Genomic DNA, 23654 nt, shown 5'->3' with positions numbered 1-23654 from the left:
GTTAAAGTGTAACTAGAAATAAAACACGGGCACATTAGCAGTTCCTAATTTTGTAAGTCATTAGCTTAATCATATGTTGGCAGTAGTCAAAGAGGCTATGTAAACCCGATCCATCTTCTACTCCAACTTTCACAAGCTGGATACTTCCATACTTTGACATTGACTTGATACAGCCCTTTCTTAAAAGATTGTGCTTGGTTCGACCCCATGATCCAAGGAATAGAAATTTTGATCGTCAATACTTCGGCAACCTATCATAGAGATGAATGATCAGGGCATACTTATGCTATGCATGACAAATATATTTATAAGATCGACATGAGATGCCTAAAAGACCGCCATTTCTTGTTAACAATGCATTACATACCATGTTCACGTGTTTTTCAATCATTTTCAGGAAAAAGGAGTGTACAACCCCAACATGGGTTGTTTATAGCTATCATCATGGTACTCAACACATGCAACTAAGAACACGGTGTGAACTTTCATGCTTCATTGTGACTTTTTTTGCGATGTAAAGGAAAACGCGAGGCATGAGAAACTATATGACAAGATCATGCATGAGTGAACATAACATGTGGATAATGACAACATAATGTATGTAATTGTATAAACAAAAAAAAACATGGTAAATGAATATGTATGAAAATGCAATGACTTATGCAAATGCGGTGCATGAGTGAACATAACATGTGAATAATGACAACAAAATGTATGTAATTGTCTAGAAAAAAAACATGTTAAATGAATATGTATGGAAATGCAATGATTTATGCAAATGCGGTGTATGAATATGATAAATGATGAATGCAAAATGATATGTCCCTCATGATGCCATGAAGATATGCATGATGCGATCATGGAACAAGACAGGGTGAGTCTACTCTATGTCCTAAATTTTGGAACCTAACAGAAAGGGTCTAAAGTTCACTATCCAGTGACAAATTCCAAGGTTATTTTCATGTAACCTCACTGGCCTCTAAAGATATCATCCTCTTTGGTAACAACACTGCGGCGACAAGGACTACCAGCGACAATGCCTCACCAAAAGAGGAAAACTCTATGAGGCTTTACTGTCATCAAGCGAGTCAGAGACCCAGCATGACCACAGATCGACCTCCACTCCCTATGGCTCACACAGACCCGGGTATAGGGCCCAATATCTCAAATTGTGTGTAAAAAGTGTAGGTGTCATGTGTGAACGGAGCAACCTAAGCATTACCCAACCCTACCTGCAAAACAACCAAAAAATTCCCAGGCAGATACAACAAGTATAGCACATGTTGTCTACCCTAGGATTCAATGGCACAATTTATTTCTAACTACAAAGGTAATAGATACAAGGATACACACCAAGAAGCAACAACGTAGCAAAGGTTATTGATAAGTGCCAAATTTCAGTTATTTTTGGAATTAAATTGTTAGCACTTATTCTTTAATTGTAATAGTTTTCTTATAAACTACCCTTAAAACTAGTTGTTTATTTATATTGTACATTTACTAATATTGTTTTTTAAAAATGAAAGATTCATCCATGATTTTGTAGGTTTTGATGGTTGTTTGTTAGATCCAGAAAAGCTAAAAGGAATGGCAAAATGATCTTTTCATGAAAGTTTCTGACCCTAAATTCGCCCGGGCTAGCATCTAGCTCGCCTGGGCTAAAAAGAAAACTTCAGCCCTAAGAAGGCCACTCACCTGAGCAAGCTCCAGCTCGCTTGTGCAAGCTGATACCTTTAACCCTAAGCAAGCAGCTCATCTAGGCGAGTTTCCCCTGCACTAAATGGCTTTTTCTATAAATAGCCATGCAAGGGAAGAGAAAAAAAAGATCTAGCAACCTGAAAGCTGAGAGAAAAACGTAGAAGAAGAAAGAGAAGAAGAAAAGTTAAGCCGAGGCGCTGCAAAGTTGTGACCGTGGATCACTTCCTTCATCATTTCTCTTGTTAGCCTTGTGCTCTGCACAATGATCGGTTAGTTTTTCTTAAGGATTGGATGTAATCTTTATACCCTTATGTATCCCTTTTGATATTATATATGTATTATTTTTTTTTCTACTCATTATTGGTAATTTCATTCTACTCTTAATGCTTGATTCTATTTTATCACTAATGTCATGAAATTGGATTTTAAGTGAGATTGGAAAGTAATCTTAGAATTTGAACCAAATGATTTTACTCTCTACATTATGTTGCTAGGAATATAGCATAACATTTTGATTGCAAAAAGCATGAGAATATAATTTTAATGTTGGGATATTTATTGTATATGCAAGGGATCAATATTTAGTAAATGTTCTTGGGTTCTAAGTGCGAGGGATCGCAATTTTCGTATTTCTGACGCACTGAATTTTGTTATTTCCATATTTCCGTTATTTTTGTAAATTTGTTATTTTTTACTATACTTTTACTTTCAATTAGTTAAACCAAAACCAAATGAAATTTGATTAAATTTGTACATATAAATTAAACTGATTACCTTTATCCAAATAAATTAAGTAATTCAAGTCCCTGTGGAGACAAACTCTTTTATAAATGTGAAACCTACAACAATAATTGGTATGCTTGTCAAAAGTCTTAATAGTTATATACAAGCACGAGTGAAACAAAGAATAAAGGAAACAAGATCGAAGCAAAACCACAAAAAGAACGGTAGCGGAATGAAACTTTAACGAACAGGAGCACAATGTAGGGATAAAAGAGAAAGGGAAAATAAATAAAGAAAAAGTCACGATAAAATTGCACACTTGATCAAATGGCTTAACTCTCTAACGAGTCCCCAGTGGAGTCACCATTTGTTGTAACGTGGGTCACACGGGAAGGCAAAACAAAAAATTAAAAAGAAAAATTAATTAATTAATTGTTTTCCAAAAAAGGAAAAACTTGGGAGTCACCACCAACATTTATTTAAGGAAAACGTCAGAAAAACCAAAAAAGGATAAGGAATGGTCTACAATTTGAGAAAAAGGATTCGGGAGTCGTTTACACACGGGGAAGGTGTTAGCACCCCACGCGTCCGTCATGAAGGCGATAACCTTTAATTGAGTGTGCTAAAAATAAAGTGACTTTTAATTATTTATCTTCCCTTGAAAACATGAATTATATTTTGTTATATTATTTTTTTATTCAGAAAGGGAAATCAAATTTTTATTTTTAGAAACAAAAGAGATTTTGTTTTATTTTTAGGTTTTCTTTTGGGTTCACAAGGGATTTACCCTCGCTCCTACATATCTTCAGGTGCAATGAGAAAATTAGACTTACATAGTTCTTTGTAGAAAAAAGCGTTTGTGTTGGATTGATTTTATTTTATTTTATTTTATTTTGAAAGATTTTGGGTTTTGTGGTAAACTTTCTAAAGTCAAGAAAGTTGGAGACCCAGCATGGGATTCACAAAATTTACTCACACTTTATTGAAACACTGCCAAGCAAGTCAGAGACCCAGCATGAAGTGCATAAAAAAAAAAAGAATTGAGTGATCATTTATTTGAGAATTTTATCTTTTTTAGAAAAGACTTTAGTCTTGTGGTAAAATTTGTGAACTCAAGCAAGTTGGAGACCCAACATGTCATTCACAAAATTTACTCACAAGTTATTGAAACACCACCAAGCAAGTCGGAGACCCAACATGGAGTGTACAAAGTGTAAGCATGTACTAAAGAATGCTAATGCGGATTTGCAAAATTAAATAAACAATCGATATAGTGATATAAATAGAAGTGAGAATAGAAAGGAATGGAATAGAAGTGGGGAGTACACTTAGTAATTAAGGATGTGAGATTAAAACATGGGGGAAAATAAAAATGAATAACAAGATATTTACAATTAAACCAACCAGCTAGACAATGACTAAAAAAATCACATTGAAGAATAAAATAAACGATAGAGACCATAAAGAAATAAAATAGAATAAAGAACTATCCACTAATATTTATAATCATCTTTATTTTCCTTCTTTTTTCCTTTTTTTTATTTTTATTTTTTTAAGAAAAAGTCAAAGGATTGACTTGGACTTAGTCAACACTAACAGAGTACTGACATGACGGGCCTAGTCACCATCTTAAGTGGTAGGGGTGCACATATAAAAAAAGGAATGTAACTGTCAATTTTATTTTAATTCTGACTATAAAAAAGGGCTAAACCCAAAATGAAAATAGTGCATGTTTTGAAAAAACAGGTATAAATAGTGTTTTTATTTTGTTTTAGGTTTTCCAAAAAAAAAGGCTAAGCCCAAAACAATAAAAAAGGTGCATGTATTAAAGACGGGGTGTGAGTATCATTTCCATTTTATTTCAGATTTTGTAAAAATGGGCTAGGTCCAAAATGAAAAGAAAAAGTGGTGTATGTATGAAAAACAAGTGTAAATAATGTTTTGATTTTATTTTAGGTTTTGTAAAATGGGCTAGGCTGAAAACGAAAAAAAAAAGGTGTAAATAACGTTTTGATTTTATTTCTGGTTTTGCAAAATGGGCTAGGCCCAAAACAGAAAAGGGGTGCATATATTAACAATGGAGGTGAAAATAGAAACTTTTGTTTTTGTTTTTTTCTTTTTAGGATGGGGTTGGGATCGGGTCAGGACGACCCGGCCCAATCCACAATTACGCAACATGGTTAGAAAACCCTAGTTACCCTGTGCAGAAATGACGCGGCCAACACGAAAACCACCACAGAGGGTGGCGCGCTGCCCGTGGCACCATTGGTGCAAAGTCCAGCAGCACGAGCCCGGCCCAGGGTCGGCGGCGGCACTACAGCAATGGTGGCGGAGGTTTGACGGTGGTGCAAAAAAAAAAGAGAAAAAGGAACCCAAAAAACGAACGTGATAGGGCCTTAATGCCATCAGCGAAGAGCTGACAGGCACGAAGCTACCATGGGATAGCGGCAAATGGTGGCAGCAGCATGGACAGGGGCACTGCAGGCTCACCAAAGCTGGCAATAGAAGAAGAAAAACAAAAGGCATTGAATAAGCATTTGCACAACCCAACAAAATAAAGGGATGATAGAAAAAAACAAAATCAGGCCGGGTAGGCCTCGCCGACGACCATGGTGGAGTCACCACAAAGGGTGGCGCGGTGGTTCGAAAAGAAGAAGAAGAAGAAGGAGGGGAAGAAGAAGAGACAGAAAAAAAAAACAAAGAGAAGAGGAGGAAACATGAGAGTGAAAGAGTGAGGAATAAGGGGTTACTTGATGAGAAGAGGAGGAAACATGAGAGTGAGAGAGTGAGGAATGAAGGATTACCTAATGGCCCCTCTTCTTCTCTGACAAAACTCATCAAATTGCACCACTGGATTGGTTCCTTTTTCTTCTTGGGATCAGTGCCTCACTCCTCTGTGTCTTTTGCTGAGACTTTCCTCTTTTTCCTTTTATGCAATCTGCTCTCTCTTGACCTAATGGGCTCTCTTTAAGAGCCCAATAGATCACACAAATATATCTTTTTTAGTTTTCACGTTTCCTCCATTGTTTTATATATGTTTTCTTTCTTTTTCTTTCTTCTTCTTTTTTTTTTTACCTCTTCATTCTTTTTTTTTCGTTTCCTTTCTTCTTTTTTTGTCTGTTTTTCTTCTTCTTCTTCTTTTCACGTTTTCTTTCTTTCCTTTTTTTTTCATGTTTTCTTTCTTTCTTTTTCTTCTTTTTTTCTATTTCTTCTTCTTCTTCTTTCTTTCTTTCTTTCTTTCTTTTTTCTTTCTTTTTTTCTTCTTCTTTTTTTCTTTTGCACATTTTCTTTCTTTTTTTTTCTTTTTCACTTTTTTTTTTATCATTCATTTTTTTTTGTTTTGTTTTGTTTTCTTTTCTTTTTATATGTTTTTTTCCTTTTTTTCTTAGCACTTTTTCTTTTCTTTTTTTCTTTTGGATCCGGACAGAATTAGGGTCTGACATAATCCATCACTATTAATATGACCGTGTAGTTGAAGTAAGGAATGATGCTTATCGTGAATATTGGATACTTGTTGTCAATTATGACTGTCAATCAAGTGATCCTATTTTAACTTATCAATTAAAAATTGATATATATTAAGTCTGGTAAAATTATACTAATTTTTTCAAAATCACCAAACATTTACCAATTTATTCGTCATCGTCTTGTTAACTATATGGACCAAATAACAACAAAAAAAGCGTCAAGCTTGATTTATATTTTTAACATATTAAACATTCTATTAAATAATTATATAACATAATAAACTCAAATTACAAAATCACAAAATATAACATACAATATTGGCCACTACATTAAATTAATATTACAACCCACAAATGTTTTGTCCATACACATTTTACCACAACACATGTGTGATAATATGCTCAAAATAACCATATAATTGATTACATTAGTTCAAATTAACAAAAAAAATAAGGAAGGTCTGCAATTTCAACAGTGGTTCATGGTGATCATTCAGTCTTGATATGCTTTTTGTCCAGCCTAGTTAAGGATAGTTGTATGGATGATAAATCTTCGAATGATATTTCATCCAGTTGACTATGAGACAGTGGCAAAATGTGCTTAGCCAGTGTGATGGATCCCAGTAGAGTTGGATCAGACTCAGTAGTGGCCGAGAAACATTGCTACAACATATGATATGTATTCAATCAATCATTGACCATTTCAAGAGTTCATAATAAAATAAGTAGTTGATGAACATTGGCACAATTATTCTATGAAGCCTACAAATGCATGACACTTTAAAAAATAATCCAATGAATGGAAACAACAAATAACTTACACTCTCACTAGCATCATTAATCTCGTTCATCATTGATATAGAAGGCAAAACTTCATCCTTAATAATATAATAACCAAGGTAGTTAGTAACTAACAAAGTGAATATTAAACAGGCCAACAACTAAAAAAACCTTATCTAATGTTGTAAGGTTGGAAGCTTTGAAAGAAAAAACTTGATTAAAGCATCATCATCAGATAACTAAGACATAGAATGATGTGTATTGCTAGGGACAACCTTAAATCTGAATGCTAGTCTTTTGCCCAAAACATGATCAAGTTCTTCCGATATATCTCTTGCATCAAATAATCCATCCTACGTAATTAGATTTATAGAGCCACTAATTAATTTTTAATATACCACAACAATACTATCCATGCATGATGAATACAGAGATGTAGTATCAATATTCTTTACCTTATCAATCATTTTCTGCTTAATCTCAGCTGCAGTCTCCTTTATCAGAGCATAACATTCACGATCCCATAGTGTAAAAATTGCAGACTCATGAGGTTGACCAACTATGACATCCATGCGAAACCTATAACACAAATTGGTGAATCAACAGCTACGCAAATAAATAACAAAATTCATTCGTTGAAGAAATGTTATTTGAACATGTCACAACATGCAACTTACTTTGTAATTGTACTTGCACTCTTATTACCACACCCAATACAAACAAACGACGAACCCTCTCCATAAGTTTTTTTGTTACATTTGGGGCACTCATCATAAATTCACCCATTTGCTACCAACAACTTGCTTATAATAACGACAGTGACACACATACACTTCTACAACGAAAATGAATTCATTATAAAAATGAATTACATATTTCAAACCCAAGGAATGTATCAAATATCATCTCAAACCTTTTTCAATTGGCTAAGTTTATCAAAGCATTTCACATGGGCATTAGGCAGAAAGCAATCTGCAAGGGAATACACCGAAGATCTCAAAATTTAACTGCCTATTTGGGTACACGAAATCATTGTTAGCTGTGTCGGATCAATTCTGAAATAATTAAACATATGTACTGATAAATAAATTTAAACTATTCATAACTAAATCACAACATAGATGGAAGTATCATGAATGAAGTGGCCAACGGATCCTTGAATTCTAGAATTTCTTTCATGTCGCTATTCACAAAAATTTGAGAACCATACATTGAATTCTGGATTACTATAGGATAAGTTCCTATAGAAAATGAAAAAAGTTTATATTAGTTCAAAATGAAATGTATATTTAGAAAATTGCATTTACAATGAAACAATAACCACTTGTTTCTTTGATTTTAGCCAGACTCAACAACAACACCACAGGACCAGAAACATTCCTATCGAAACAATCCTTAAACTCTAGAGTCAGTGACTCCCACAAAGTACAACTCATGATACTTCCATTGTGTCACATTAAAAATGAATTGTTCATGCATTTAACATTTTAAACTAACTGAGACTTCTGTTTTTGTAAATAATAATGAATACCATCCATCTTTCATTGTAAATACAACTTTCTTTGGCTTGCCATGCAGATTCCACTGCACAATCTCAACAACCTCACCAATAACATCTTCAAAGAAAAACCAACATTAGAGAGAATGACAACAATAACATGTAAAGTTGTTCAATAATCACATATTCAAAAATTGTACCTATTGAAAAGTCAGTGTTGGTTGAACCACTTACAATGTCATCAAACATTGTGAAGTTGTACATTGTTTCAAGTATTTCTAGTATTTTGTGAGGTGTGACTTTAGTTGCCTTCACAAAATTAATTTTAAAGCCATGACGTGTTGCTTTATAATGACCATTATTCTTTTCTACTTCAAAGTTATGAATAACATAAGTCTGACCAACATAAAAAATTACGTTGTCGAGTTGAACATCAACATTCTTCATTTGAGTTAGAAATTTATCACCCTGGACAATCAACATGTCAAGTGATAGTTTTAAAAAGATTTGCTATAAACAACTATGAACAACCAATGTATACAACATAGCCAGTAAAAATCAATTAACCTGACCTTTTTGTGAACTAAATTTAGCTCAACAATAAACTTAGGCGATCTTGGTATAATCCACATGTTTATCACTCGAACAACAATCTTCCAAGTTTCCTTTTGGTCATCTATTTCGGCTATGGAGTTCAACCTACGAAATAATGTTACACAAATTACAGTTATTACAAACAGAACCACTACACGTGCCAACTATTATTAATAGAAGCACTACAAATGATAGGAACTGCCTTAAATCCATATCAACTGCCATTAAACTTTCAACACCAAATGCAAAAATTTGAAAATATCCAAAACATGATTGTCAAAAAGTTATTAAAGATCCATTATTCTAAATGGCTCCATATATAGAGTGAAACACACTTACAAAGCATGGTGAGATTGTTAAGGTGACAACTGCAGAAGCTTCCTGCAACATAAAAAGAAAATGCAGAATAGAGCAAATGTTACTACAAATAGAATCACGGTAATATAGTAAATACACAGAAACTAAAAATAAAGCTCTTTATAATACATAAAACCACATTAATCTATCTTCAAAACAGAACATAACCTTTACCAATCAAGATGCAGGATCCGGTTTAGGTTGTCGAACATCCAATTGGAATCGAGAAATGAGGTTGAAAGAAAACTAATGGGAAGCTAGCCATAAAGGTTGAAATGGAAATACAACAACTGATATCTGGTTGGGATTTTTGCTATGAAGTGCATAATGAAGATAGTTGGCTCAGGTCACCTCGTAGGTGTGGAACCTAGTGAGAAGAAAGCTGGGAGTTTTGAAATTTGAAATAAATCGTGAAATGAAGGAACGAAGCAGATAAGGAAGCTCAACGCGGGTAGATGCAATTGAGGCTCGGCGACATGACCTCCCAAGTCTGCAACCTAGCGTCATCGTAGTCTGGACTATTGGTTTCAAAATGAAATTCCAACAAAACGCACGAAACACTAGAACGAAGAAGCAGACGAACATATCATATGCACGTGCAAGCGGGAGTAATAAAAAAAGCCGAAATAATCGAGAACATGACACGTGGAGCTGATGGACGTTTTTTTATTACTAAAGATAGATATAGTAATTAAGTCTTATCTAATTTCAGTATTTCTACTCTTTGAAATAATCATCAAATCTATATTTAAAAACAATAACGATCTATTTTAAAAAATTTATATACATATCAAAATTAACATGGAATTAAATGAAAGGAAATTATTATTTAATTGTTTAGATGAATTTTCAAATAGAAATTTTACATTAATAATTCTTTGACTTAAATATATTTTTAATCCTATAAATTTGAATATGTTTTTAGTCCTCTAAATGTAAAGTTATTTTTTTAGTCCCTGAAATTCACATAATATTTTTCTAGTCCTTCTCCATATTGTGAACCAAAACACAAAATAAATTACTCACAATTTTTTATGACTTTTAACCAAATAGAAATTAATTTTCTATTTTAAATTTTAAAGTAGACAATTTAAAACTATAAAAATCAAGTTAATAAAAAAATAAAATGATTTTTAAAGCAATTAGTGATTGAAACATATTTAAGTCACGTTTTAATATAAAATTTATATTCTTTTATTATAAATATTTCTTTCTAAAAGATTTGATATCTCAATTCATATGGACCATAAATAAGAATTAGAATTGGGTGCAAAGATTATAAGCATACCTCAATTGTGATTTGATTTTGAAAGTTGATAAATATATTAATTGACATTTAACTTGGTTGGTTAACAATTAAATTTCTAAGTAATATTTAAGTGTTCTAAAATTTTTGATAATCAAATGTGACTTTGAAAAAAAGGTTCCTATAATATTAATTAGAAATGTAGATATTTTTATTGTTCTTTGCAATGAAATAGGACTCGTTGCTGATGAAGTGAGTGTTGATATTATTGGATGTGAATTTGGTTCCAAAAAAATATAAGGTATAATATTGTTACAAAGAGGTCTTCCGAAAAGTATTATATATAGAGTCTAAGTGCTCCTAAAAGTATAAATGATATTACATTATTAACATTTAAATGTACTGAAATTTATGCAATTTTTAATCTTGCTAGATTGTATTATTTAAATATCGTTTCATTTTATATATAATAATGCTTATCAAGTTTTCTTTTAGTATATTATATGGTATTAAAAACTACAAATATAATCAAATATAATTTTTTATATTAACTAATCCCGTGCAGTGCACGGGAGAGGATACTAATGAACTTAAATGTTAAAACCTATAATGATATATAAATACCTGAAAATCAATTAATTAGTGAGAAAGTGCATTAAGTTACATGAACTTGACACGTGTACCCCAAGAAGCGAGAATACCATTTACTATCTATCTATTTATAAAATCTCTAGGCTAGAAAAAAGATAATTATAATCTTTTTAAATTATTGATACCTATCACTTTTGGAGAATTTTAATCTTTTAGGCTAGAAAAAAAGATAATTATAGTCTTTTTAAGTTATTGACACCTTTCACTTTTGGGGTATTTTGATCTTTTAATCCGTCCTTCCTCAATCATTCCTCTTTCTTACTTTTCAGATTTTTTTTTTCTCTCTTACTTTTTACCTTTCACTTTGTTTCATTTTCTCTTTCCTTTTTTTATTTCCGGTTACGTTTTTTCTCTTTTATGTTTTTTTACATCTTCACTTTTTTTTATTTGTATGTTTTTTCTTTATAGTATGATAAAACATATATATATATATATATATATATATATATATATATATATATATATATATATATATATATATATATATATATATTATTGTATTTTTTATAGTTTATATATTGTATATTTTATTTATTTATTTATTATTACTATCATTATATAGTTATTATAAAATGATATTATAAATTTATATATGACCATTTTTAATTACAATATACTTTTAATTATTTTATTCTTTTATGATTCAATATAATTATTTAAAAAATATTTCTAATTGTTTAACAATAAAATTATAAAAAAAAAACAACAAAATTATAAATTTCAATTCTAATTCTTATATTTTTTTCAACTATAATTTTAATATAAATAATATTCAATATTATATATCAATGATATTATAAATGTAGTATCATTTTTTATCATATATTTTTAAATATTTTACTCTTTTAAAATTCAATATAATTATTTTAAAAATATATCATAATTTTTTAACAGTACAATTATACAAAAAAAAACAAAAAAATTATATCTTTTCAACTTCAATTTTAATATAAATAATATGCAATGTTGTATAACAATAATATTTTAAATATATCATATTTTTTCATTATATATATTATGAAAGAATATATAAATTTCAATCATTATTTAAGAAAACAATGTTCATTTTATGGTCGTTATATATGATTTGTATTAACATATATTCTTTTATGGCTAAACAATATTGTTTTAAAAATATTTTTTTATCGTTTAACATATAAACTTTATACAAAATTACAAATTAATTACACCAAAAAACCATATATTATAACTTTTATTTATATAATAAAGTTATTTTATTTATATATCATTCCTATTAGAAATTTTTGACGATAAACCTCTTTTTGCGATTATTTTAACATGTTACATATCAAAGACTAAAAAAATTCTTTAAAATTTTATAAAATAATTTTTACTTAGAAAACATATAAAATATTTTTAAATAATTTCACTAATAAATATGTTGTTAATAATATTTATATCATGTGGTTGAATTTTTTATACTCAAAATATTTTAAATCTAATTAGTTAATAAATTTGTTATAAAATAATATTTTGACTCTAGGTTAATAACTTCATATATATGAAAATATTTTTGATTAATATTTATATCATAATATTAATATTTTTACATTAATGTCATAAATATATATAAACAATTTTATTAAATATTTTTTTAAGTTTTAAATTACTGATTAAGTAATATCATAAATTAAATTATTTTAATTTTTTTTATAGAGATTATAAGTATTATTCACGTCAGATAATCTTGTTTGACATCCTAGTAATATATTCAGTATTATGTAAAAATATGTTATTGTTATAGTAATCGAGTAATAAATTTATATAATTATTTATTATTTTTAAAAATTAAGTAACTAATTAATTTATTTTTACTTTGAAATTCTATAAAACCATTTTTACTTAAATATAAAAATCATATAAATGAAATTAAATAATTTCATAAATAAATATTTTGTTGATAATTATTTATGTTCTAAGCCTGAAATTTATATACAAAAAATTTAAATATAATTTGTTATTAAATATATAATTATAAAAAAAAATACTTTATCTATAATATTATAATTAAAATAATATTTTTAGTAGACATCTCAAATATCATTATGAGAGACAATCATACTCGAAACTAGTATATGCAATAAAACTTTTTTTTAATAGTTTTAGTTATGGTAGAAATCATAAATGTCATTCAGGGGACAATCTCATGCTCAAAATTATTATAGACAACAAACTTATTTCTCTTATTAGTTAATACAATTGAATACAAATTAGTTAATACAATTGAATACAAAAAACTCAACAATATTTTTTACTTTTTTTATATAGAATATTTATTTTTACTTTGAAATCCTATAAAATTATTTTTACTTATATTATCATTTTTACATTAATATGTAATAAATATATTAAAATTAATTTGTTAAATATATTTAAATTATAAAATTATTTTAAAATACTTACTGAATAGTATCATAAATTACACTAATTTTAATTTTTTTTTATGACAGAAATCACAAATATCGTTAACCGAGTCCAGAGATCATCTAACTCGAGACCATTATGGATGAATCATTAGGGAAAGACGTTTTTTTTTTTTAGTATTTAACACAATAACACATCAAAGATTCAACAATGTTATTTTTTTAAATTTAAAATCTTATAAAATCATGTTTAATAAAAAATATAATTCATAAATTCATTTTTAATATTTTTTTTTCAAACATTAAATCTAATTTATATTAAATACGTTTAAAACATTAAATAAGTTTATACTAAGAAATAATTTATATCTAATTAGTTAATATATTTAAAATTATTTTATTTTATATATATATATATATATATATATATATATATAATATATATATATATATAAAACTTATATCTAATTAGTTAAACTATTTCTGTAATTATTTCAGACCAGCGCATACCAAAAACTCAATAATATCATAAATAAAAATAGTTTTGATTACGGTAGATATCACAAATATGATTCAATGGAGATAATTTTGCTCAAAACCATTATGGGTGACAATTTTTTTTCCAAATAGTTAACACTACTGTTTACCAAAAAGTGAGCAATATTAATTTTTTCTAAAAATTTCTATAAATCATTTCTACTTAAAAATCATTTAGTTTTTTTTTCTTTACTAGAGACCACAAGTATCATTCACAGCACAATTATCTTATTTATCTATGTAGGTGACAAAGCTCTTCTTACTTATATTTAACATAATAGCATATCAAAAATTTAATAATATTTATTTTTACTTAGAAATCTTATATTAAATCATTTTATTAGAAATATTTTGTTGGATCCTATTTAGATTATGTAGCTGAAATTTGTATGCTTAAAATTAATTTAAATCTAATTACTAAATATATTTTCTTATGCTATACATCATATGTATCATTCACAGGAGATAACCTTGTTCCATACTATTATAGATGAATCATTATGGGTGACAAGGTATAACTATGATAAATTATATAAATAATATTTCATTATTTTAGAAATCAAATATTATTAATCTAATTATTGATAGGAGTATTTGGTATAATTTATAATTAATTTTATCTAATATATAAGGAGAAAAAAATACCTATGTTAGATAACTTAATAATTAGTAACTTAATTAGTTCATTTTTTTCTCACGAAACTAAGATAATACTAAACACCTATAATAACATATCACATAAGTGGTAATGAAATATAAATTATTTATTAGAAATTAAAATAATATATTGATTTCAATAGTTTGCATCTAATTTAATTAACTTTTTATTTTTTTAAAAAATATTTTTTATAAATTATAATATTGAAAAATTAATTATTCTGTATTTACAAGAATGGTTTTAAAATATAATTGAATTTTTTTTATCATTTCAATTTCAAAATTATTTAAATTTAATAAAAGCTAAAGTGGGTCATTAATGTATTTATTAGATTTTATTAAAATTTTATTTTTTTAAAAAAAAATCAATGTATTACTTACTTTGATTTTATGCTATTTAATTTGTAGATGTGCGTAATTTAAAACTAATTTAAAAATATTAAGACTAAAAAAATGAGGCATCGAGAAGGAATAAGGATTCTTATTTTGAATAAATAATCAATAACATTTAATTATTTTATCCTTGTGCCGACTTGACTTGACTTGATATAGCTAAAGCTTTTGGTGCAGCTTTGTGGCAATGAAGACAACCTTTGTTGATTGTGCTTCATATACAATGTTATGCACTTTAAGAATCACAGTTTATTGTGTAGTTACTATTTTTCTTGGCAATTGCACGTCACTAGCTATATTCCTGTTTTTATACGCTGGAGTTTTACTTTTCAGGTTTTTTTTTTTTTTTTTTATCTTGGTATCTAGCTATATTCATGTTTATCTTCTCTTAAAACATTTGATTACATCAACGAGTTGGTACCAGCAACACCAAGATGCAACCGCAGATGATAAGGGGTGTGACTATGAAGATGCGCAGTATGTTTGAATAATAGTTGAATTGTGTTCTGCTTCTGATTGCTGTGAATGTGATACCGGTGTCAATGTTTTCTTCTTACTGTCTTTCTACATAAATACCCTTTCAGGGGTTTAAATTGTTCTTTGGCTCTTTCATTCCCTCCTTTTGGGTATAGTAGTTTTAAGATTTTATTTCTGAGCATGCTTACTTTGTTGGTGCCCATAAACATTTCAGTCTAGGTGATATTCTTGCAACGTTGGAATGCCTTTCTTCCTTTTAGTATCATGTATTAAAGAAATGCACGTTGCAATTTGCAAATGAGTCTGTCTGTTGCACTTTGCAACAATAATGTGTTCCGAACCGAACTGATATTATTACCATACCTGTCTAAATCTTAACTTTACTCCATTTTAGTTGTAGGCTTTTACACTGACAATAAATTTTCAGTTTCCCACATATCATATGATTCTTGTAGTAAGAAATGCAGACAAAAAAGGATTAAGAAATTATGTATCCATAAAACATTGAAAACATTACATTGTGAACATTTAATAAGAATTTTTTATTTTTTTTTACAAAGGAATTGAACAAGAATCATTGGAAACTAGAATCTCTATTATTGTATCCTGTAGGAAAGATCATTTTTGCCCAGGCATATATGTAAGCATCAAAAGACTGGGGATTTGAGTTGCTCAAATTTGAGAGACAAAGTGTTCTGCCACAAGACGGCGCAAAATCTTGCCTGTGGCAGTTTTGGGTAAAGAATCAGTAATGAAGACCTTTTTTGGTACTTTGAAGGATGCAAGATTGGTCTTGCTAAATCTTAGCACCTCTGCCTCATCAACGTTTGATCCTTCTCTTGGGATGACAGCACAATATATCTATCAAAAGTTAAAAAAGATATGATGAATACAAACTTCAAAGAACTAATAAAAAATGGTCATTTACTCAACTTTTGAGCACATTTGTGTAAAAACCAAAAATAAATTATACCTCCTCTCCATACTTGGCATCAGGCACTCCAAAAGCAACTGCTTGAGCAATTTCTGGATGTGAAAGAAGAACAGCATCCACTTCTATTGGTGATATCTTTTCACCTAAAAATAAATAAAAACCTTCATCATCAGTTAACATGAATCAGACAATTCTGAAATTAAAAGATAGATGAGTTGGAATCGAAACTGTTCTAATTAAATTCTTTTTCTTTTTGTGATAATGAATGGAAATAAAAGTGAAATTTTTTTATTTCTACTTTTTATCTAATAAACCAAACGCACTAAACCTTGTGTCATGATATGGATGGTTAATACTTAATACTAGCTAATACCATATTTTACATCTACTTCCTTCTTGACATAGCTACTGAATACCTAATTATCACACATTTGACATCTCAACTTTCTAAATACTACTTGTTGGTAATATAATAATTAATACCGAATAAAAAGCCAACACCAAATTGTGAATATACAATAAGCTAATATAACTTCGGCGTCAGTCACCACTGTTTCAAGCAACTAAGTTGTTTTGTGATATCCAGCAAATATAATTCTCATGCATAATTTGCACACTAACAAGTTGGGCACGTAACGCGCAAATATTAAGAACCAAGAAGTTTCTTGAGTTTACGCTAGACGACAAATTAGACAGCAACAATGAAACTCACGTCATCAATGACACACGCACGAATAAAATTACAGTCGCAAAAAATCAATGGTTTGGTCAACCCAAACTTTTCCTTAACAATAGTCAATGCACCGAATATCATTAAAATAGTCAAATTATATTCGTAATCCTCATTTCCATTCAAAGAAAATAGCAGTGCCTTACTACTACAAAATTTAGATGTAACCATTTTAGGGGATTCTTGGTGATGTTATCTAGTTAGAAAGTTTTATCTAATTAGTAAGTTTTTATTAGGTAAATTAGTGAGATAAAACTTTAATGAATATATATTAATTATAAATTATGCGTTTTTGAATAATGAATATTATATTATAAAGAAATAATATATGTACCTCCTCGGTTGATGAGTTCCTTGATCCGACCCACGAGATGCAAATACCCATCAGAATCAAAGTATCCAATATCACCAGTATGAAACCAATCGAACAGAAACGACGCCGTATTTGCTGCCACGTTATTTTTATATCCTTTCGTAACATTGGATCCCCGAATGCAAACCTCTCCACTGATACCAGCCTCTTGGACCCGACCCGATTCGTCTAAAATGCCCATTTCCTGACCCACGGGTTTCCCAACCGACCCGGACTTGTGGGCCCCATCTTGTGGCAAAGGGTTCGAAGCCATCAAATGCGACGCTTCCGTCATCGCATAGGCCTCTAAAACCGGTGCACCGAAAGCCTCCTCGAGTTTACCGAGTATAACCGGTGCGAGCGAGGCGCTGCAGCTTCGGATGAACCGGAGCCGCGGGTAAACCGGTTCGGGGTTGCTGGAGTGGCGATCAAGTATGATCTGGTGTATGGTGGGAACCGCGGTGTACCATGTGGCGCTGTATTTAATCATGTCCTTCCAAAACGCCGAGGCGGAGAACCTCCCCGCCGCCGGAAGCGCCACCGCAGCTCCGGCGCCGAGGGAGCTCAGCAATCCGGCGATTAACCCGTGCACGTGGAAGAGAGGAAGAACAATCACCGTCGAGTCGGACTCAGTGAGTCGGTACACTGAGTCGATGTTCTTCACCGAAGAGAGAAGGTTGTACTGAGTCAGCGGCACTCCCTTGGGACGGCTCGTGGTGCCAGAGGTGTGAAGGAAAAGTGCCACGTCATCAGGGTCGTTAACGAGTGACTCAACTGAGTTAACGGAATTCAACTCGGGGTGGTTTAATAATGAGAGACTCAGCTCCGCTTCTTCGTTCTCGGCTTTGGTAATCGAAGCCGTGGCGTGGGGGATGCTGAGCTTTGAAGCCGCGGCTTGAGCAGGCTTGTTTCCTTCTGGTGATGTTAGGAGGAGCTTGGACTCCGAGTCGGATAAGTAAAACTCGAACTCTTCCGCTGTGTAAGCCGAGTTTAACGGCGCGGCTGTGGCTCGAGCCCGAATGACGGCTAGGAACATGACTACAAACTGAAATCAAACAGAAAATACAAAGTTATAATGTTATAACTTTCCTACGTTGTTTGTCTTTTTTATTATTATTATTGATAAATGTTGGCTTTGTTGGGAGAGTGATCGAACCTCGATGGTGTTGGGGAAGGTGAGGGCGACGACGTCGCCGGGTTTGACGCCGGCGGAGACTAACTGAGCGGCGGCGGATTCGACCAGGCGGTGGAGGCGGGAGTGGGTGAGGTCGAATTTGGCAGCGACGGAGATGGCACGGCGGGAGGGGAATTTGGCGGCGACGTGGCGGAGCAAGGTGGTGAGTGTCGTAGGAGTTTCCATTGTGTCTTTCATTTTGTTTTTCCTTGAAGAATAGTGGCTGAAGCGTGTTGCGTGTGTGTGGTGTTAGATGTTGATGAATTGTGAAGTGAATGAGTTGTGAATTTGTGTTGTGTTAATATATATATATAGGGATAGAGGGAAGGTGGTATCTGGGAATGAAAAAGAAGGCAAAGTTGGGTTCGTGGAATGGAGAAGAGTGGGATGGTTCGTGTACAATGGCATTGGCACACGCCGCGTAGTCAAATCTGTCTGGCCAGCACCCAGCTTCTACTTTAATAGAATTATTTTTATTTATTATAAATTCTTAAATAAAATAAAAACAAGAATTAAATTAATCTACGAAATTATAAATAAAACTAGCGGTTAGTAATTAGTACTAAGTTAATAACTAAATTATTTTTATAATGTAATGGATTAAATTGATTAATATATTTATTAATCAAAGAGGAAATTGACCGTAGATCGATTTGAGTTATTAAAGTAAATTAGTTTTTCAATTTATTCACTAACTATACTTTTTTATTTCTTGATGTGACTATTGGAGACTTTGACGAGAAATTTGGAGTTGGAGAGTCTCGGAGTTTTCCTCTTTTTTTTGCCCTACATGCATTTATTAAATTTTTCCACTAACTCTTTATCTGGGGAAGGTTTGTTTTCGAGAAAGATAATCAGAATCGGGAGGACTAGTAATACAAATATATATATATATATATATATATATATATATATATATATATATATATATATATATATATATACTTTTTATTAATTAAAACATATTGAAAATAATAAAATCAGAATACAACTAACAAAGATTCACAAAAATATAATGAATTATGTTTTTTAATAAGTGATTTAGAATTTGAATTTTAGTTGATCTTTACTGTTTATAATGTTGATAACTATTGTGTTTAACAAAAAATCTAAGTGGCCAAAGGTTAACAAAAATGATAACTAATTATGTTTTTTAATCAAATAATTTATGCTTTAAATTTTAGTTGATCTTTACTGTTTATGATGCGGATAACTAGTTGTGTCTAACAAAAAAAAATCAAGTGACCAACTCAAGTATATTTTGTAAAAAAAGAAAAAAAAAATAACTCAAGTAACACTGACGGGTGATCACTACTTGTGTTTAACAAAAAGTTAATTGAAAAACCCTAGTTATCCATTGTGACTATTATTGTTTCATGTTTTTCAACAATAGAAATTACGAGGAAGTCTTGTATATACACACGCAACACGTCATTTTTGTACACAACCACTTAAAAAGTGACGACTCATAAAATCTAAAAATAAAAAACAAATATATGAACAAAATTAAAAGGATCCACTTGAATGTAAACTCATCTTCTCTCTCAACCCAACCCTCCTTTCTTCAAATAGCCTACACCTCCCCAAGCCGCCACGGTCACCTCCTTCAAGATCACCATCAACACCTCTTCCCAAAGCATGCATCACCTCTCCTTAGAGATCGTCGTCGACAAATGGGACTTCTAAAAGGAGGGTCTTTGGTGAAGCTGCTTATTGAGTAGGGTGTTCCCTTATTATGAGTTTACATGTTGAGGTACCATGCCAAACAGATTGCAAGGGGATTTTTCTTTAATTAAAATAATTGCGGCAAAAAAAAGTGTTTTATATGGATGCGTGTTTGTCTTCTAATTATTCCTTTATTCAACAAATTTCATCTTTAATAGTTTGTGAACAGACCTAATTAAATAATTGTTTTAAAGCATAACATTGATTATTTTTTTACTTGTGTCAAAATCGTAGCATTGATTCCACTTTAGAAACTGAGATTGATGGTTATGGTGGGGCTCTGGAGATTGGAGGTGTGGGCCACGACATTTGAGGAGGATTGGTAAAGGTTATGGCTTGCAAGGGGGAAAGAATTAACAGTAACATGACTTTAATTTAATATTTTATATGTTATTTTAAAATTTTAAAGACTTGTCATAATGTGAGTGATTGTATGCAAGACTTTCTCTGGACATTACATCAACATAGCCTAATGGAGTGCGACCAGGGTCTAGGTTTCTTTGTAGGTTCTAGGGGGTGACACGAGTTCAAGAAAGCAGGCACCGAGCGGCGGTGGCGGCAACAAAGGAGTCAATGGCAGTGGCGTAGGAAATGTTTTTAAATTTTTTTATTCTAATAATTATAAAATAATTATATTAATTATTTATTATTAGTAAATTTTATTTTATGTGATCGAATTAAGTATAACTAAATGAAATGATATGGACTTAAATAAGCAGGAGTGTCCAAAGACAATTCTTGTTTGATAGGACTTATCACCAATGTTTGATCAATGTGTTGAAAGTACTACTAGTAGTTAATTTTTCTTAATTCAAAGATTGAAGATTAGTGGTACGCTAAGTATCTTGTTTGGGTCTTACAATTTACCATAAAGATTATTTTTGCATTGTATGTTTATTTTCTCTTTTTAATTGTTGTTGTTAGTACTATTATGGTTTAAATTACTCATATTATTTAAATCCCAAATGTGCATGTATGAAATAATTTTTTATGGGACTCTTAAAGTGATATATGAGTAATCTTGGTATGTAACACTAGAAAGTAGTAGTAAAACGCATTATGAGTTAATTGAAGAGAATAAGAAATTGTATGTTTTTATATCGAAAGTCTAAAAGTTTAGAGATCATTAGATATTCTCACTTTGATTTTTTGAGAATGTTTTAATAATAATCACTCCACATAAGGATTCACATTTAACCGTGTTGGTGGAGTTAATATTTTGCTATGAGACATCATATTAGAATTTATGATTGCTAAATTATTGTAATTGACTTGCCTATTGTCGCCAACATTAAGTAGCCATCGGGTGTTTATTGGAACAATATCTTAGCAGTCTTATTAAGGATTCAACCAAGTAAAAGTTTGTCGACATAAAATATTTGGTTGTTAAATAAAAAATTTAGAAAATACAGATTTGTATAAAACATATAGGGACTCATTCCATGCTAGCTGATCCACTTACTAAATGTATGACACTTAAAGTTTTTCATGAGCACACTGCTCATATGAGTGTAATTCCTAATAATACCTTAGTTTAGTGAGTCTTACTTATGTTTTATATCTTATAGTTTACAAACATTTTTTTGTTTGAATTTTCTGCAGAAATAAAGTTAAAGTTTATCATTTCATTATTACCTTGTTTTGTTTGCAATATTTATGTTGTGTTTGGATAGATTTCTATAAAAAGTAAAGTTTGGACCGATTGGAAATAGGTATGACTAAGATCTCAATGCATGTAATTTCCATGTTGTTTATCCATATTGACCTATGTCATTGAGTGTACTGATGTGGTGGTCATTAGGGTCTAGTTACATTTGTTATAATGACGAAAGTCGCAATAATTCCATTATTGATAAGGTGAAAGTCTAAAGGTAAATAACGTACGAATGCACACTTAAGAATTTTTTATATAATTGTTATAATATGTAACTCAAGTGGGAGATTGTTGGAATTTATGTGAGCTAATATTATAAGATAATTAATGTGAGCTAATATTATAAGATAATTATATTAGCTATTTATCATCAATGAGTTTTATTTTATGTGATCAAATTAAGTGAACTCGTTAGATAACTAAATCGGTCTCCAATATATTGAACCGTCACATATAGTTTCTCTTCTCCTCATCTCAAGAGTTACTAAGGTCCTACCAAGTAATAAAGAGATTCCGATTGAGGAAGAATCATGAAGTCATCGGTTACCTATGGATTCAGATTCCGCTATGTTTGTTTGATCAATCATTATGGATCCAAGTATTCCTAAAACTCTTTCTGATAATCTAATGTAATGTGTTCGTGGTGGTTATTGGTATTTTATAAAAATATCCTAAAATTCCAACAGTTCAACAAAAGACTTCCTTTAGAGATAAGGTACTCAAGAACAAAATAATTTGGATAGCTCACCCACCAGTAGATCTTTTGAAGGAGAAATTAGCAACGATTACGTACCAAGATGGAAATCCATTGAAACCAATTTGTGCACATTGCAGAATCAATAATAGAAGGACTTTGTGCTCCTTGGCAGGATGCCTTTGTGGTAAAATTATTGGGAGAGTCTATAGGAGATAATATTTTGAAGGTCTGCTTAACCAGGTTGTGGAGGCTAGCGACATGGTTTGATTTGATGGATATTGGGAATTGTTTTTTCATGATCAAATTTGATACAAAGGAGGATAGATTGAAGGTGATTCAAGAAGGGCCTTGCATGATGTTTGATCACTATCTCACTATTCAACTATGGTTGCCAAACTCCACCTCTTTGTTGGCGAAGATTGATCGGACAATGGCGTGGATTAGGTTCCCAGGGCTTAATCTATTATTTTATGATGAAAGCATTCTCCTAGCATTAGTAGTGACAGTTCAAGTGGATCAAACACACTGGATATTAGGAGAGGGAGGTTTGCTAGGGTGTGTGTAGAGGTGGACTTAAACAAACTAGTTGTCGGAAGGGTTTGTTTACAGGAACATTGGTATAAAATGGAGTATGAAGGGCTTCATTGTATATATTTTGCTTGTGGCTGCTATGGGCACTTATCAAGGGAGTGTAAGACGCATCCTCCAATGGCAGCGGAAGAGAAATCCAAACTCCACCAATAAAGGCAGTGAAAGTAGGTGGCGTAACAATGACACAATAGAATTAAATGCTAATAAGTCTGCCAATAATATGCCATCAAATGACATTAATTCTAAGAGTCCAATTGACAATCAATTCATGCATAAGGGAGTAAAAGTAACTGATTTTATTGGTTGGTGGTAAGGAGGAGGAATAATAGTAATAA

General features: G+C 30.8%; 1 protein-coding gene and 1 pseudogene across 1 annotated transcript; one reads left to right on the top strand and one right to left on the bottom strand.

The window, feature by feature from the left end:
* The window catches only part of LOC100789325 (uncharacterized), a 120020-nt pseudogene that overhangs the window by 15492 nt on the left and 80874 nt on the right, over positions 1–23654 (top strand).
* LOC100817853 (oxalate--CoA ligase) lies at positions 15941–19016 on the bottom strand. The gene is made up of 4 exons (XM_014764165.3): positions 18635–19016; positions 17461–18523; positions 16436–16539; positions 15941–16323 (listed from the first exon to the last, which is right to left on the bottom strand). The coding sequence occupies exons 1-4, from the start codon at positions 18848–18850 to the stop codon at positions 16135–16137; spliced, it is 1572 nt and encodes a 523-aa protein (XP_014619651.2). The 5' UTR covers positions 18851–19016; the 3' UTR covers positions 15941–16134.

The sequence above is a fragment of the Glycine max genome, chromosome 11 (assembly GCF_000004515.6).
Source record: "Glycine max cultivar Williams 82 chromosome 11, Glycine_max_v4.0, whole genome shotgun sequence".
Classification (NCBI taxonomy): Eukaryota; Viridiplantae; Streptophyta; class Magnoliopsida; order Fabales; family Fabaceae; genus Glycine; species Glycine max.
Note: the sequence above shows the minus strand (reverse complement) of the source record. Positions and strands in the feature narration are given on the sequence as shown.

Bases quoted from the DNA above. Each gene is read 5' to 3' on its own strand.
- LOC100817853 (XM_014764165.3), bottom strand. From the start codon at position 18,850: ATGAAAGACACAATGGAAACTCCTACGACACTCACCACCTTGCTCCGC. The intron at 18,524-18,634 runs GTTCGATCACTC...GTTTGATTTCAG, and splicing joins CCTTCCCCAACACCATCGAG to TTTGTAGTCATGTTCCTAGC. The intron at 16,540-17,460 runs GTACATATATTA...ATTTATTTTTAG, and splicing joins GGAACTCATCAACCGAGGAG to GTGAAAAGATATCACCAATA.